This window comes from Mixophyes fleayi, chromosome 4 (genome assembly GCF_038048845.1).
Source record: "Mixophyes fleayi isolate aMixFle1 chromosome 4, aMixFle1.hap1, whole genome shotgun sequence".
In the NCBI taxonomy this organism is placed as follows: domain Eukaryota; kingdom Metazoa; phylum Chordata; class Amphibia; order Anura; family Limnodynastidae; genus Mixophyes; species Mixophyes fleayi.
This window is the reverse complement of record NC_134405.1, coordinates 133751225-133766140: the sequence shown is the minus strand read 5'-3', so window position 1 is coordinate 133766140 and position 14916 is coordinate 133751225. Positions and strand designations below refer to the sequence as shown.

The window sequence follows — 14916 nt, the reverse complement described above, 5'->3', positions numbered from 1 at the left end:
CAGCTAATGTGACTTCTACTTGATTAGCCCCAGATACTTATTACAACATATATAGTACCTATTTATACTTTTAGCGCCATAAGCATATATTTTTCTCTTTTTAAAGCCCAAAACCTAAATCCGAAACTGTTGCTTGTTCATATAAGACTCTAACACCACACAGTTGTCTACCAGTGGAAACTAGCCCACCAAGAAAACACTTCAGAAATTCATTATTGTATCTACATTACTCTGCTGTTACAACTATAGTAAATAAATCACTAAATACTGACTTGTATGTTATGGACTAAGCTCTCTTATGATGTGTTGTCTCTTACTACTTTTAGCTGCCATTTGTAGTAGCAACAAGTGTTTTGATGTTTTTATATTACTATCTATGTGCCAGATGGACTTATGCTGCAGAGCAATTGTTGCTGGAAATGTTAATTAACTTTAGTTTATTATTCTTCCTGCACTACATGGCTTTTTGCCATACTATTACAATCAGGAGGTTACCTCAGGCAACACAAAGTGTGTGAATAAATGTTATGGGAGTGGCAGATCCAAATAATCTCTTCAATTGTTTAAAACTTTCTTGTCCTTGTCACTGGCATTTGGTAAAGAGCATTTCATGCGTGGCCTGTCTAGCATGTGAACAGACATGTAGATCACTAGCTCTTCTTCCTTTAAATCCTTTTATTATCCAGAACAGACATTATAGCACCATATCCCACTGCTAATGGGCATCTGAAATTAGGTGAGGGACTAAAGGTGAGAGAGGCATAAGCGAAAGAAGAGACCATTTAGCACATCATAGTCACAGTTTGGAGACTAGTGTGAGGCACCCTAAGAGTTTTCTGTGCCCATCCTGTTTGGGTTCACACAAGCTGCTTCATCGGGGAGGTAAACTGACCCTGTTAAATGTGGGATTGAATCTTTGGTACTGGCATCGTGAGAAGCCTGCAGTAGGAGAGACCACAGTTTGGCACCTACCAGCTGCCTTGCCTTTTAATCTCCTTCACAGCCCTCCAGGAGTTAGAAATCCCTATAACTGGGGCTGCTGCAGAGAGGTCATCTTAACACACCTGGGGGTAAATGTATCATACTCCGGTTTCTTCAAGTCGCCGGAAATTGGCGAGATGACAGCTAAAATTTAAGGCGGCGCTGCCTTGTAAAGGGAAACTTGCCTCTACAAGGCAGCGCCGCTTTAAATTTTAGCTGTCATCTCGCCAATTTCCGGCAACTTGAAGAAACCGGAGTATGATACATTTACCCCCAGGTGTTTTTAATGAGGTAGGAATATTGCAGGTATTGCGTCCAGGCAGTGTGGTCCCCAGCACCTACTTCTCAGGTGCGACACCCAGCTATTTTCACTTGCCACCCAGATTTTGGAACCCAACAAAATCCTATTATAATATATTAAACTAACGTTTCTCCTATTGGAACAGGCACTATGTGAGCACAACAGTAAACAGTGTGTGTTAGACCACTGACCACCAGTCCTGGGGCAGGTGTGGGCAATAATCTCCAACATTTTTCATTATTGTTGCAAAGCATTACAGTTTCCTCTGCCCGACTGCTTGTTAATGCCATCGGGTTGGCAACATTTTCTTAGGAGAACTTTGCCAGGTGTTTCCAATCAAAGGATACTATGTGTTTGGCTGTATTTATTATCGGCTAACTCTTCCGCCTGCCTATCCAGATAATTTATTGGGTGGTCCAGGAGGAGGGACCATGGAATCTTAGTGATGGGTATGTTGGTTGCTTTGTGATCTTATCCCCAAAATAATGCAATTTTAGGAAATGGCTACCATATGTGTAGTAATGTACCTCTACTGCTGCAGCCTCTGAGGCACTAAGGGGAAGTGTAGCCGTATATTTGATGTAGGGATTTTTTAACTCCTTTCCATTCTCTCATCTCCCATCTTGACTATTGCAACCTCCTGCTTTATGGCATTCCTGACCCATATATCCACACTTTGATCCATCCTAAATGCTCCTGCAAGACCGATCTTCCTCTCTCACTGTTCCACATCTGATGCACCACTTTGGAAATCCCTACACTGGCTCCCTGTGTCCTCCAGAATCAAACTCAAATTACTCACCCTTACCTACAAAGCCCTCAACAACACTACCCCTGCATACATCTCAAATCTCATATCAAATACTCTCCCTCCCGTCCTCTTAGATCTACCTCTGGCCCTTGCCTTGTCTCTTTTCTGGTAACCACCTCTCTCTCCCGCCTACAAGACTTCTCCCGTGCTGCTCTTCACTTATGGAATTTCTTGCCACACTCAATCAGACTTTCCCACAGCCTTCAAATCTTTAGACGCTCTTTGAAAACCCATCTCTTTTTTTTTTTTTTTCCCCTCTTCTTTAAGAAGAGTCCTTTTACCAGATAACACTATTCACACTAATGCACCCTCACAACTATCTCAATCTCCACTCTGAAGCACATTTACGCCTCTTGTTTCAGCTGTGCCCTCTTCCACTTAGAATGTAAGCCTTCTCTTGAGCAGGGTCCTTCATACCCTTTGTTTTCTTGTCTGCGTTTATTTTATCTACTATTGTATGTAACTGTTCTATGTATGTACTGTTTTCCCTACCTTGCTGTGCTGTGGAACACCGGCGCCTTACAAATCTATGATAATAGTAGGGATGGTGGAGACCAGATACCATCTGTAGTATATTTTATATAAATTTTCCTTAACATGAGTGCAATTGGAAGATTTAGACAGCCTTTCTCTTATGGTGAACCAAATTCTTCCTCTGGGAACTTGCCCAGATGGGATTTCCATTGAATCTCAAAAGTTTGGGTAGTGGTTCGTTTTGATCATAACGATGATATAAGATTGTACAGGTCAGAGATCAAGTCCTTAAATGTGAGTCTATGGTATGGTAGCACAGTGATTCAAATTAATTCGGGTTGTAAGAAGCTGCTGGCCTTGTTAAAGAGGTGACGAAGAGTCTCAGATGGGAGATATGTGATGGGATTCACTTCCAGTAATGCTATTTTCAAAGACCTATCGCCAGCCCGGCACCCTTATTTAGCCTCGAGTAGAAAGAATTTGGGTTTTTTGATTCCTGGAAGGTGCTAGATCTGGTGTTGAGTTGCTGTTCTCTACCAGTTAGCTACATCTGCTGATCCATGGGTCTTCAAGTCAGGACAGCCAGTTGACTGTAACTCCTTAAGCTAGTGGAGTAAGGGACAGATGATGTGGTAAACCTGCCTGGTATTTATTTATGGTTTGTATATAATATAGTCTTTTATTACAATAAACATACTGTTGTACTTTTCTAACTGCATTTGCCTGAGTGACAATACGAACCCTAGAAGGTACTGGGTAGACTTCACTGGCACAGTAATGCACCCCTGGGTGGCCAGCCAGTGTGAAGTGGGTAGAATTGGGGCTGAAAACCTGGTATATTCACACATGCATATATGCCTTTTACACAACATTGGCATATGTAGCTATTATATTTTATTAATATAATTATTACAAATCAGAGCTTCTATATAAAATGTTACAATTTCCCCATGTACAATTTGATTTTTGCCAGTGAGTAGATATCGATATATAGACATAAGGCTATAGCTCTCAACAGTTTATTAACATGCCTGTCACATCAATATTTGTTTGTCTGTCTTCATGTCTCATTCATGTATTGTTCTTTCACAATATTGGCATGAAGGCACATTATATTGTCGAATGTAATTGTTACAGCATAGAACTCTCCCTCAGTGCTGCTATGAAAATAGGAAAAGGCAATTTGATCTACCTGACTACTTGCCCTTTTGGATGTATATATCTCCCTGTCCCCCTCCCTCCCCCCATAAAATTGTGAAATTCGAAAGAAAAAGGTGTTGAATTTATGGCTTTTACACTGGGACACCTACCATATGCATTGGTGATTTTAATAATGTGGAAGAGCAGACTTTTGGGAGTGCAAGGGGCACAGTTATGACTTGTGGAAATTCCCTCATGTATGAATTTAACTAAAGAAATGTGCTTGGTATATAGGTGGTGCATTCTTCATGCCGGGGCCAAGGGATTTTGCCTACAGCTATGACAAGTCACACCCTATACAGACTGTATTAGCTTTCACTTCTTAGTCCCCTTGATGTTGGAGTACAAATCTAGAGAGATCTTCAACCACTTACCATTGTTGCTGACTATGGGTGTGATTCATTAAGAAAATTTAAGTAAAAAAAATTGAGTAAGTAGTCTCTCCTGGACAAAACCATGTTACAATGCACATAAGTTAAATACTGACTGTTTTTTTCATGTAGCACACAAATATTAGCTTATTTGTACACTGAAATTTAAAGTTGATATTTGTGTGCTACATGAAAAAAACAGTCAGTATTTAACTTATGTGCATTGTAACATGGTTTTGTCCAGGAGACTACTTACTAATTTTTTTTTACTTTCCTTAATGAATCAGGCCCTACGTCTTTCTGGATCAGAGTTAGACTTAATAATTCGCATTATTAATAATAATATCATTAATTTATAGACTTTATGGAAAATCAAATTGCAGAAGTTTTCCATAGCTATTACGTAATTCTTTATGCATCTAAATTTGACAATTCAGCTCTGTTCCTATATAAGTAACATTTACCAACCCTGATGAATGTGATTGACCTTGACCTCTCCATTACTATCGCTGGGTACACACTACAGGTTTTTCAGATGTTTGGTCAATCTTGTGATATCCAACCATTCGGGCCAATATCACATTAGTGTTTATACTTTAACGATGAACAACTGTCGTTCCAAAGTACTGATTGTTGTTTCATTTGATTGTTCAGCAGAACTTTAAATCTCCTTCCAATCGACTTCTGATCCTGCAGGGTGTGTGCACTCACACGACTGTCTGCCCAGAGAGAACTTTAGCAACCTGTCACTGTGTCTGTGTTGTTAAATGTAGAGTGCTCCTGTGGAATAATTTGTCTGTTTGTTCTGAGAGTGAATAGTTTGTTTGAGTCACAGAAGCTAACGATTTTTATACTGACATTGTGGAAATTTCAAAGTTTGTTTTGTATGTGTCCAGCCATAATCAGTGTGACAGGAATGCGCGACTGCACTGCTCTTTGACCAGATGAAGAGCACAAATCTGAAGGTAAATCGCGTATAGTGTGTACAGTCCTGGCCAAAAGTTTTGAGAATGACGCAAGTATTGGTTTTCGCAAAGTTTGCTGCTTCAGTGTCTTTAGACCTTTTTGTCAGATGTTGCTATGGTATACTGAAGTAAAATTACCAGCATTTCATAAGTGTCAAAGGCTTTTATTGACAAAAGAAGTGACTTCTTTGCTGGCCTTCTTGACAACAGGCCATCCTTCAAAAGTCTTTGCCTCACTGAGCATGCAGATGCACTCATACCGGCCTGCTGCCATTCCAGAGCAAGCTCTGCACTGGTGGGAGTGGGCTCACTCACAATTTTGCCTAAGAACAAAGACATGAATGAAGAATGGTACCAAAACATTGTCCTAGAGCAACTTCTCCCAACTATCCATGGTCAATCAAGAGTTGGGTGGACAAACATAAACCCACAAATTTTGACAAACTCTAAGCATTGATTAGGCAAGAATGGGCGGCCATCAGTCAGTATGTGGCCCAAAAGTTAATTGATAGCATACCAGGGCGAATTGCAGAGGTCTTCAAAAAGAAGGGTCAACACTGCAAATTCTAACGCTCTCAGAGATGCATTAATTTCTGAGTTGCTCAAAAGATTTAATATATGTTCTTCCAGTACCTGTAGCTTAGGCTTGTTTTGGAAACTCTGGTTAAGATAGGGGGGATCCTTAATAACCCTTAACCCTGTAAAGATGCTTTTGTAAAACCTCAGTAAATGTACAGATAAGTAATGGTCTGTCATTATGGATTTGTATGGAAAGTGACAATGCTTATCAAATGTTAGCAAGTGCATGTGTATACTTTGCATAAAGAGTAACTTACCCCTTTTCAGGTAGCAAAATTTGGCAAAAATGCCCCAAATGTTGATGAGAAATTGGGTCGATTTGGAGCTTAATATGTGTTTAGGGATAAATACATAATATGTAAGTGTAATCAAATGTGTGTGAAATACAGTGTCTCATTCTCCCTGTTTAACACTACAATCTGTATGTTGGCATAAAATTCAAAAATAATTTAATGTGCTGAAAGTAACTACGGCACTAACCTGCTCACTCAGTCCTAAGCTTAGTGTGTGATTGGCCTCGGTGAATGTCAGTGAATACACATCTCTGATACGCATCAGGGATTTTATAAACGAGCAGGGCTTGCCTCATCAATTATGAGCAAATATGGTCAAGGTGAGCTTATTCCCAGTATGCTGTATTGACTTAGGGACAAATGTTCTGGGATGAACTATTTTCCATTGTTGACCCTGAATAGCCATGTCTATGTAGCAAGCAGAAATTGTGCAATATGTTTTTTTTTTTCCCGTTTATCTTCTTTTCAGGCTATAACTTTAATGTGTTTTATTCATTCTTATATATGTTCAATGAACTACTGTAACAAAATGTGTGATATGATACCTCAATGATAGCAAGTAAATGGCTATGTAATTATAATCTGACTGGGAAAAAATAGCATTTCATGTAGAGCAAGTCATTTCTTTCAATAATGTTAATTCTGGACTGCAACATCTTCTGTAATACATACTAGTTTATAAAAAGTGCAATATATATAAAAATATTATTATTATATTTATATATATTTCATGTTACTCAAGATATGACATACATGCATTTTGTTTATTTCAAAACTTACAATACATACTATTGGTCTTTAAGATTACTTTCTCTCTCCTATTGTTGACATCTTTTGCTTTTGATGTTTGGAAATAGGGAATGTAAATTTTTATCTTTTTTTTTTTTTCTAGGAAATGTTTCACTGGAGAACTTAAGAGTTAGAGAAAATGCCTTGGTGAGTGGTTAAACTGAAACTACTTGGTGTAGCTGTACAGTTTAAAATAGAACTCTTCTCGCTTTCAATAGCATCTGATGCTTCTCTAAAACGAATAGATTGTGAAGTTTTAGTATTAACTGTTCTCTGCTATTGAAGTATAGCAGCTGATTGGGAAAACAGTCTTCCAATCGGATGCATTGACTGCTTTTTTTTTTCTTTTTTAAATCTTTATTGAAATGTTCAAGTTTAGAAAATAAAGAACAAAAGTAATGTTTATCTAATCCCCCTTCCCCAGAAATAAAGTAAACTAGTATAACAATACAATATCATAGCAAAGGCGGCAGATCAAATCATACAATCTGAATAATGCATATGCAATAAGAAAAAGAAAGAAGCTGAGTACACATTGAAATTAAAGAGGACCAGTAAGTTGGCAAAGTCACATAATTAGAGCAACATATGTATCGTAGGGCAAAGTGAAGAGGTCCAATTTCGTGGCTGATAGACGGCTTACAGTAAGCAATAGAAATACAATAAAATTGAGAGAATAGCCAGAGCAGGTGCCTAGGATGAATCATCATCAGAATCTTCAGATAGAGACGGTTACACATATCATGACTCCTGTAATATTTAGGCATGGAGTTCCTGTATGAATAAGATGTTCGTAGCCAACTGTTTCATTTACTAAGGCAACCCAGCAATCAAAGGAGGGGTCCTCAGCGGACGTCCATTTTATAGTTATGATTGTCGGAGTCAGCAACAGAGAGTTTGCATACTGGGAGGATGACTTATCCATAAGGAGATCTAGAGAGAGTCCAAATAGGCACTTTTTTGGGGATAGCAAGGGGATCTTAATCCCTGCTGACTAAATACAGGCCCTAACTGCAGTCCAGAAGCTCCTGACTCCCGTACAGGACCAGAGGAGCTGCCAGAAAGCAGCTGACCCCATTTCACATTTAGGACAATTAGTGTTGTCCCATACCCAATTTAAGTAGCCGTACAGGAGTATAGTAAACTGTATGCAATAGAAATAATTGTATGAAGCATCTCTGCCACCTCCAAGCATAGTGCTCCTTTCTTTCTCACTAAGGTGGCCTAGGTCAGCTTCCCATCTAGCTTTAACGACAAACAAGTTTCCATGTAAAACATTAGGGAGTATGGTGGCATATAATATAGTCTCCAACTGGGTCTCCGCCTGTCTGTAGTACTTTTTCCGCCCTGCCACCCTGGTAATGTGCCCCTAAGAAAAACTTAAAAAGCATCCCATAACACAGGGGGACTGATTGTATAGAAATTATCCTTCCTATTCCGCTATCAGATTGCTACCAAGTCCTATTAGGGTAAGCCAGATATGGTTGAATTTCCAAAATTTGGCTCCAGTAACAGGCTTAAGAGTGACACACAAGGATTAGGTTGAATGGTCTGATATGCCACTAGATAAATAATGTACATCCCCTGCCAAAAGGTGCAAGGTATTGGAAACCAGAGCTAAATCAATCCAGGACAAAGTACGGTGGGAGGCCAAGTGGCATGGAGAAATACAAACCAACCACACGAGTCAGTCTGCACCTCCTCCAGGGCAATGTGTAAACTTTTCTTAATAAGAATAGACACCCTTCTCGAATTAGAAGTCTGTAACTCAGAGCAGTCTGGTGTGGTGTGTGCCATCTGCAGACCTTACTGCCGTATGTCTATAGCCCCAGTCATTCTCCCTCCCACAGTCTGACACCAGTTAATATCAAAGTAAGATATTGAGTTGAGACTGTGAGTGTGAGACAGGCAACACACAGAATTATTGCTACAGTGAGGTGAAAACTGTCAGACTCTGACCAAGTCTCAGTCAGAATGCAGTGCTAGTGCAATTTTATTAGCAGGGTTTCCCACAAAACTTAATCTAGCTTTGTGTCTAGAAATTTTGTCGTGTTTTTTTTATTATTTTTTTATTTTATTTTTGTTTTAAATAAAGCACTACATTTAATAAGTCATGCCAGAGTCTGATGATAGTATTGATATGTTCTTATTTTTGAAACTGCCCCCCCGCCCTGTTTTTATGAACTTAAAACTTATGTCACATGAACACATGTTCGACGTTCATTTGTTAATAATATTTTGAGGTCCATGTAGGTTTCCCCAAAGAGTTTATGTGGTGTAAATGCAAGTGAATGGATACATTTGGAGCTCACCTGAGCATACCTAGACAATGAGAATATTTGAGTGAGTAATGAGCGATTAAAATACGTGAGTTCTATTTGTACTAGTGCTAAAAGTACTAGCGCTAAAAATACTAGTGAAATGTGTAATTGTGTGTAACACTAATGGGTATGAGACCATAAGATAAAGCTACTTCTTACATTTCCTTTAAGATTACTTTCAGTGTTGGTGTAGATCAGTGTTGGCTAACCTGTGACACTCCAGGTGTTGTGAAACTACAAGTCCCAGCATGCTTTGCCAATATATAGCAGCTTATTGCTGGAAGGGTATGCTGGGACTTGTAGTTTCACAACACCTGGAGTGTCACAAGGTTAGCCAACACTGGTGTAGATGACCAGAGAAACTGGTTTGTGTATAAGCTAGACAGTGTGGGAGGTTTGGCAACATATATATGTACAATTTAACTTCTGTTACAAATTGCAGCATTATCACATATACTAAAAGCTTTTAGGAGCATATAGTAAAATAGATTGTAAATGAGTATTCTTGCGAGAAAATCAATAATTCAGTTCGCATGTGTATGTATCAGTATGTTTTATTGATTATGTTATGGAACATTCATATTTGTTTGCACACCTGACACTTCTGTTTGCTTTTTCCTGTTAGAGTGAACTTGATGTACCCTTTAAAGTAAAAGCTGGACAGATTGGTAAGTATGGTATAGTTGACTTCTTCTATATAGCATAATGGGGGGTATTTAATTGTTTGTTTTAACGCGCTAAAACAAAAAAAAACGAGCGCTCTAAAAATATTACCGTTAATACGGTAATTACTCGCTAAATTTCATCTCGCAGCTCCCTGAGCAGCGAGCTGAAATTCAGCCCACTGGCAGCGAGTAAGTACCGTATTAACTGTTTACGTGCGCAAAATTACCGTATAATATGAAGTTTTTTTAGAGCGCTCGTTTTTTTTGGCTTTAGCGCGTTAAAACAAACAATTGAATACCCCCCAATGTCTGCTTTCGTATTTTTAATCCAGACTGATTACTTGGCATTTTGCTGTGAAGACACAAGTCTTTCTTTTGTTTCTTTAATTTTCCTAATATGTTCAATTTTATAAATGTTGGGCCTGCTGGATTTGTACGTAGTTCTTCCCTCCATAAATACAGAAGCCTCTTTGGTTTGACAAATTTACTGTGTGTATTAATTGGCTGCAAAAAGGATAGTGAGATCAGCCAAATCGCACACAGTACAGTTAATTTACTAACCCTGTGTTTAAGTGTAAACTTTGCATTATGCCATAGCAGGCACTCGGACATTGTCTAATTTGTGAAATAAAATCTAAATGCTTACTGGTTGCTGTTTTTAAGTGCAAATTTTGCACCAAAATGCAATGTTTATAAACACACTGATGACCACAAAGTAATCACCAGTTTTGTACTGTCCCTTCTGCAACATGAGTCCTTGACTCTTGCATAACATGATTAGCTCCTTTTGATACTTATCCTTGTTTTATACCTCTAAAATATTGACCAAGTACCAATATTTGACCTTTCTGATTTTGCTCACTTCTATTGCTTGTCATTCAATCTTTTGCAGAAGCATTGAAATAGTCAATTGACTGTGTTACTTTAGGTTATATCCTTATACTCTTATCCAAAAAAAAAAGCTAAATAAGACAGTGTTGTGTACGTCTAGTCGCTATCCAATGACGATTGTCCGCTTCCAATTGTGTGGTTCCAAAGCGATTTAATAGCAAAAAGCAGCAGAGTAACAATGCAATAGTAGAAGTACAGTGGATTAATGCAGGTCATTGGCCAGTTCAAACGATGCCCTCCAAGAGTGGGGGTCAGCTATCCAAAAGATGCATACTAATCTTCCTGCCGAAAGCCGGTTCAAACTGGTCTATTTACATTACACACACAATACAATTCTGATCATTTGTTCCCTATAATCCATAACTTGCATATGCAAGGAGCGATATCTTAGCCGATAAAACCGGAAGTCTGCGAATAAATAGGGAATTAGACTGATACCAAACAATATCTGTTTCCTGTAACCTGAACCTTAGATCTCAATAAAGTGTATATAACATTATAATATTTAACTATAAACTCTGCTACATTTCATTATAAATAACTATGTGTTGCAACTATTTTTAATAGCTCAAAGAATTATATAATGTCCTGCACAGAGCTAGGATATACCTCAGAATATACAGAAATCACAGTCTACATATATGAGGGGGTGCTCCCTACCATAATAGAGCATAACAAGGAATAAGAGAAAGAAGGAATTGGAAGCACTCCTATCCACATTGAAAGGAAATTCAATAATCACCATTAAATAGTTCAGGGCAAGAAGCCTTTATTAATAAATGAAAAACATATCCATCTAGATGATGGTATACAACCTCATTGGTAAAAAAGTGAAATATTTAAAAAACAGATAGAATATGGTGAAAAAAAGATAGAGCAATGTGTGTTAAAATTAGGGATAGTGGAGCCAGGTAATATGAAATTATATGTCTCTAGGTGTCCATATCTGATAGTAGGACAGAGTGGAAACATATATAATAACCTGATATAAGCGCCCCAGATGACCGTGGCAGACACCTAAGATTGCCTGATTAAAGTATATATAAAGCGCTCCTGCCAGGGATATCCTACATTGACAACCCCATGTTAAATAATGAATAGTAGTGATTGGCAAAATCACAAGTGAAAAAATATATATCACAAGTCAGTATATGCCATAGAGTTATATCGAAGGTCCCTTATTAATAACACCATTGATATAATACCATCAATGTGAATGTATGGACTAGTATTACATATGCCCTGAATTCCCTAGTTAAGTATATATCAGGCGCCTAATAAATACCGAGCAACAAGCACACAGTCAGAAAAATCTCAGAGCGCTAGCGGCACCACCGCTCGCTGGCTCCACTTCCGGGTATGACGTCACTGTTGACGTCAGTTACCCGGAAGTGGAGCCAGCGAGCGGTGGTGCCGCTAGCGCTCTGAGATTTTTCTGACTGTGTGCTTGTTGCTCGGTATTTATTAGGCGCCTGATATATACTTAACTAGGGAATTCAGGGCATATGTAATACTAGTCCATACATTCACATTGATGGTATTATATCAATGGTGTTATTAATAAGGGACCTTCGATATAACTCTATGGCATATACTGACTTGTGATATATATTTTTTCACTTGTGATTTTGCCAATCACTACTATTCATTATTTAACATGGGGTTGTCAATGTAGGATATCCCTGGCAGGAGCGCTTTATATATACTTTAATCAGGCAATCTTAGGTGTCTGCCACGGTCATCTGGGGCGCTTATATCAGGTTATTATATATGTTTCCACTCTGTCCTACTATCAGATATGGACACCTAGAGACATATAATTTCATATTACCTGGCTCCACTATCCCTAATTTTAACACACATTGCTCTATCTTTTTTTCACCATATTCTATCTGTTTTTTAAATATTTCACTTTTTTACCAATGAGGTTGTATACCATCATCTAGATGGATATGTTTTTCATTTATTAATAAAGGCTTCTTGCCCTGAACTATTTAATGGTGATTATTGAATTTCCTTTCAACTATTTTTAATATGAACTAATTACAAGTGTATGTCTTTGTGTAAATGTGTGTATAAGTGTTCACACGTGTTGTGGTTAATTACAGTCCTCCACGCCGTAGCGTCCGTTTTCGCATAATTTCAGACATAGACAATCAGATTGATAGATATTAATTTGAAATGACCATATCCAATTATTTGACTTCGACATCAGTGATTCCTTCCTAATCACTGTTTCTAATAATTGTCTTAGCCAAACATTCTGTTGACTCTTCTGGCATTGGCCACAATTTGATGCAATGTCTAATGTCAAAACAACATTTGGTATGAGGAGAATTATATTGTTACCATATGAGACAGCAGAACCTAAAGAATATATATATTTTGCTTAAAACGAAAACCATGGATAAGGAGGTAATGGTAAATATACTTAACTATGGCTCTAAATTCATTCCATCCACCTCAGCACTTTCGGTAATAGTTCATTACTACATATTCTTGCTAATGTAACCACCTTTCTAATTTTACTAAATGCATTAATGGATGTAAAAATTACCTAATACAAATTTCATACAAATTTCAGGCTTGCCTGTGAATAATGCCTTACCCCCACCTGCCAAAACGATGCTGAGTTACCATGGTTGTAGCCTTTTCTTTCTGGATTGTGCACGTTAAGTGCATCCAATCAGTGAACCTTTTATAAGGCAAATATCAAAGTCACACACAGATGTTCATCTACGCAAGCTTTGAAAATCATAGTTTGATCTTTTCATCAGATGTCAGCAATTGATAGAAGAGAGAGCATGATTGTCTTATTAACTATTGAGGAGCTAGAGAGTTGGTTTTTTTTGTACTGGCAGGAATATGGTTGCCTCCATATAGATAAGTCATATCTTTAGTATATATTGTGCTTATTAGGCATATGTTTGAATAGTGATAACAATAATTAACATCTCTTCCCCTGTCCAGTTCTTGATGTCCCTATCCTGTTAAATATATATGCACAAGTAAATTGTGGTGCCAGGAAGCAATTCATTTACATATTTGTTTAACATGCAAGTCAGGGAATTGCTTTGCTAATGGAACCCAATAAAAATGTTCAATTCTGCAAAAAAATTGTGCCTACAGTATTCTCTCTATGTAATTAGATTTTCAGGGAGCAGCAGCAATGTGCTTTTTTAAAATTTATGCGTCCTACACAATATCTTTTGAAGTCTTTGTATAGGTAGGGTACGAATTTCCAATGGTAGAAATACAGACCGCAATAATAACATTAAAATCCCGACAGGCAAAATCCTGTCTTGTAAATTTCACTGACACGGATAAATTGCACACATTGTGATTGCCAAAAGTGAAAATGCTGACAGTCACAAGGCTGACTAAGCCTAGAGCTGGTTGGATGAGAGTCAGGGGGACCCCACACAGTTTATACCCCCTGTTTTTGTTTTTTTTGTTTTTTTCTCCAACCAGCCCTACGGTTAATATTTTTCTTTCTATTTCTGTTTTAATGTCGGCTTTGTGACTGTCTGAAATCAGTGTCTGTGTTTTATCTGTGTCTGTGAAACTGTATTTCTACCGTCGGCAATATGACCACCACCGCTGTAAGTTACTGATGTGTTTATGCTTAACCATATCTGTCCAGTGTGCTGTCTGCCTATTTTTATTTTAGAAAAAGCAGACAGTTTAAAACAAGACAACTTAAAAGGTTGGTGAACTGTCTATCTTGCATCCCTCTGATGCAATGTAAAGCCAGGGTTGTGGTTGTATGATGGGCATGCAGTCTCCTAGGTAATAAACACACATTTATGTGGACTTGTAAATTCCTGTACATATCACATTGTTTATAGTTGTGTATTTTAATTGCATGACTATCATTTTTTATTTTTTTTGGCCACCTAGATAAACTGACGCTAAAAATCCCCTGGAAGAATTTGTATGGGGATGCAGTGGTCGCCACACTTGAGGGTTTATATCTGTTGGTGGTTCCTGGTGCAAGTGAGTATCACTTCATAAACTCATGCTGCAAGTTCATCATCTCTATTCATTACTCATTACTAGGTGTGGTGCAGAATTACAGGATCATTTGTATGTGATCTCATAAAGACTAATAGTTTGATGAGCACATGCTAAGCCAAATTTTCCTGGATCAGGAGATCCTAGCAGTTTCTCTGGCAATGTACATGGCCATATTTTGATAGCTGAAAGAAATGTTAATTATTTTTCATGATCCCTGAACCTGAAAGCTGCATCAAACGCTCATTTGCTGTATTAAAC

The 14916-nt window shown here is 38.0% G+C and overlaps 1 protein-coding gene across 2 annotated transcripts in view; it reads left to right on the top strand.

The window, feature by feature from the left end:
- Positions 1-14916, top strand: part of VPS13C (vacuolar protein sorting 13 homolog C) — a 218151-nt gene that overhangs the window by 5741 nt on the left and 197494 nt on the right. For both annotated transcript variants that reach the window (XM_075208356.1, XM_075208355.1), the window contains exons 2-4: positions 6868-6911; positions 9711-9753; positions 14542-14637. In XM_075208356.1, the coding sequence (XP_075064457.1) occupies positions 6868-6911; positions 9711-9753; positions 14542-14637 (183 nt within the window). The remainder of the gene's footprint in view (positions 1-6867; positions 6912-9710; positions 9754-14541; positions 14638-14916) is intronic.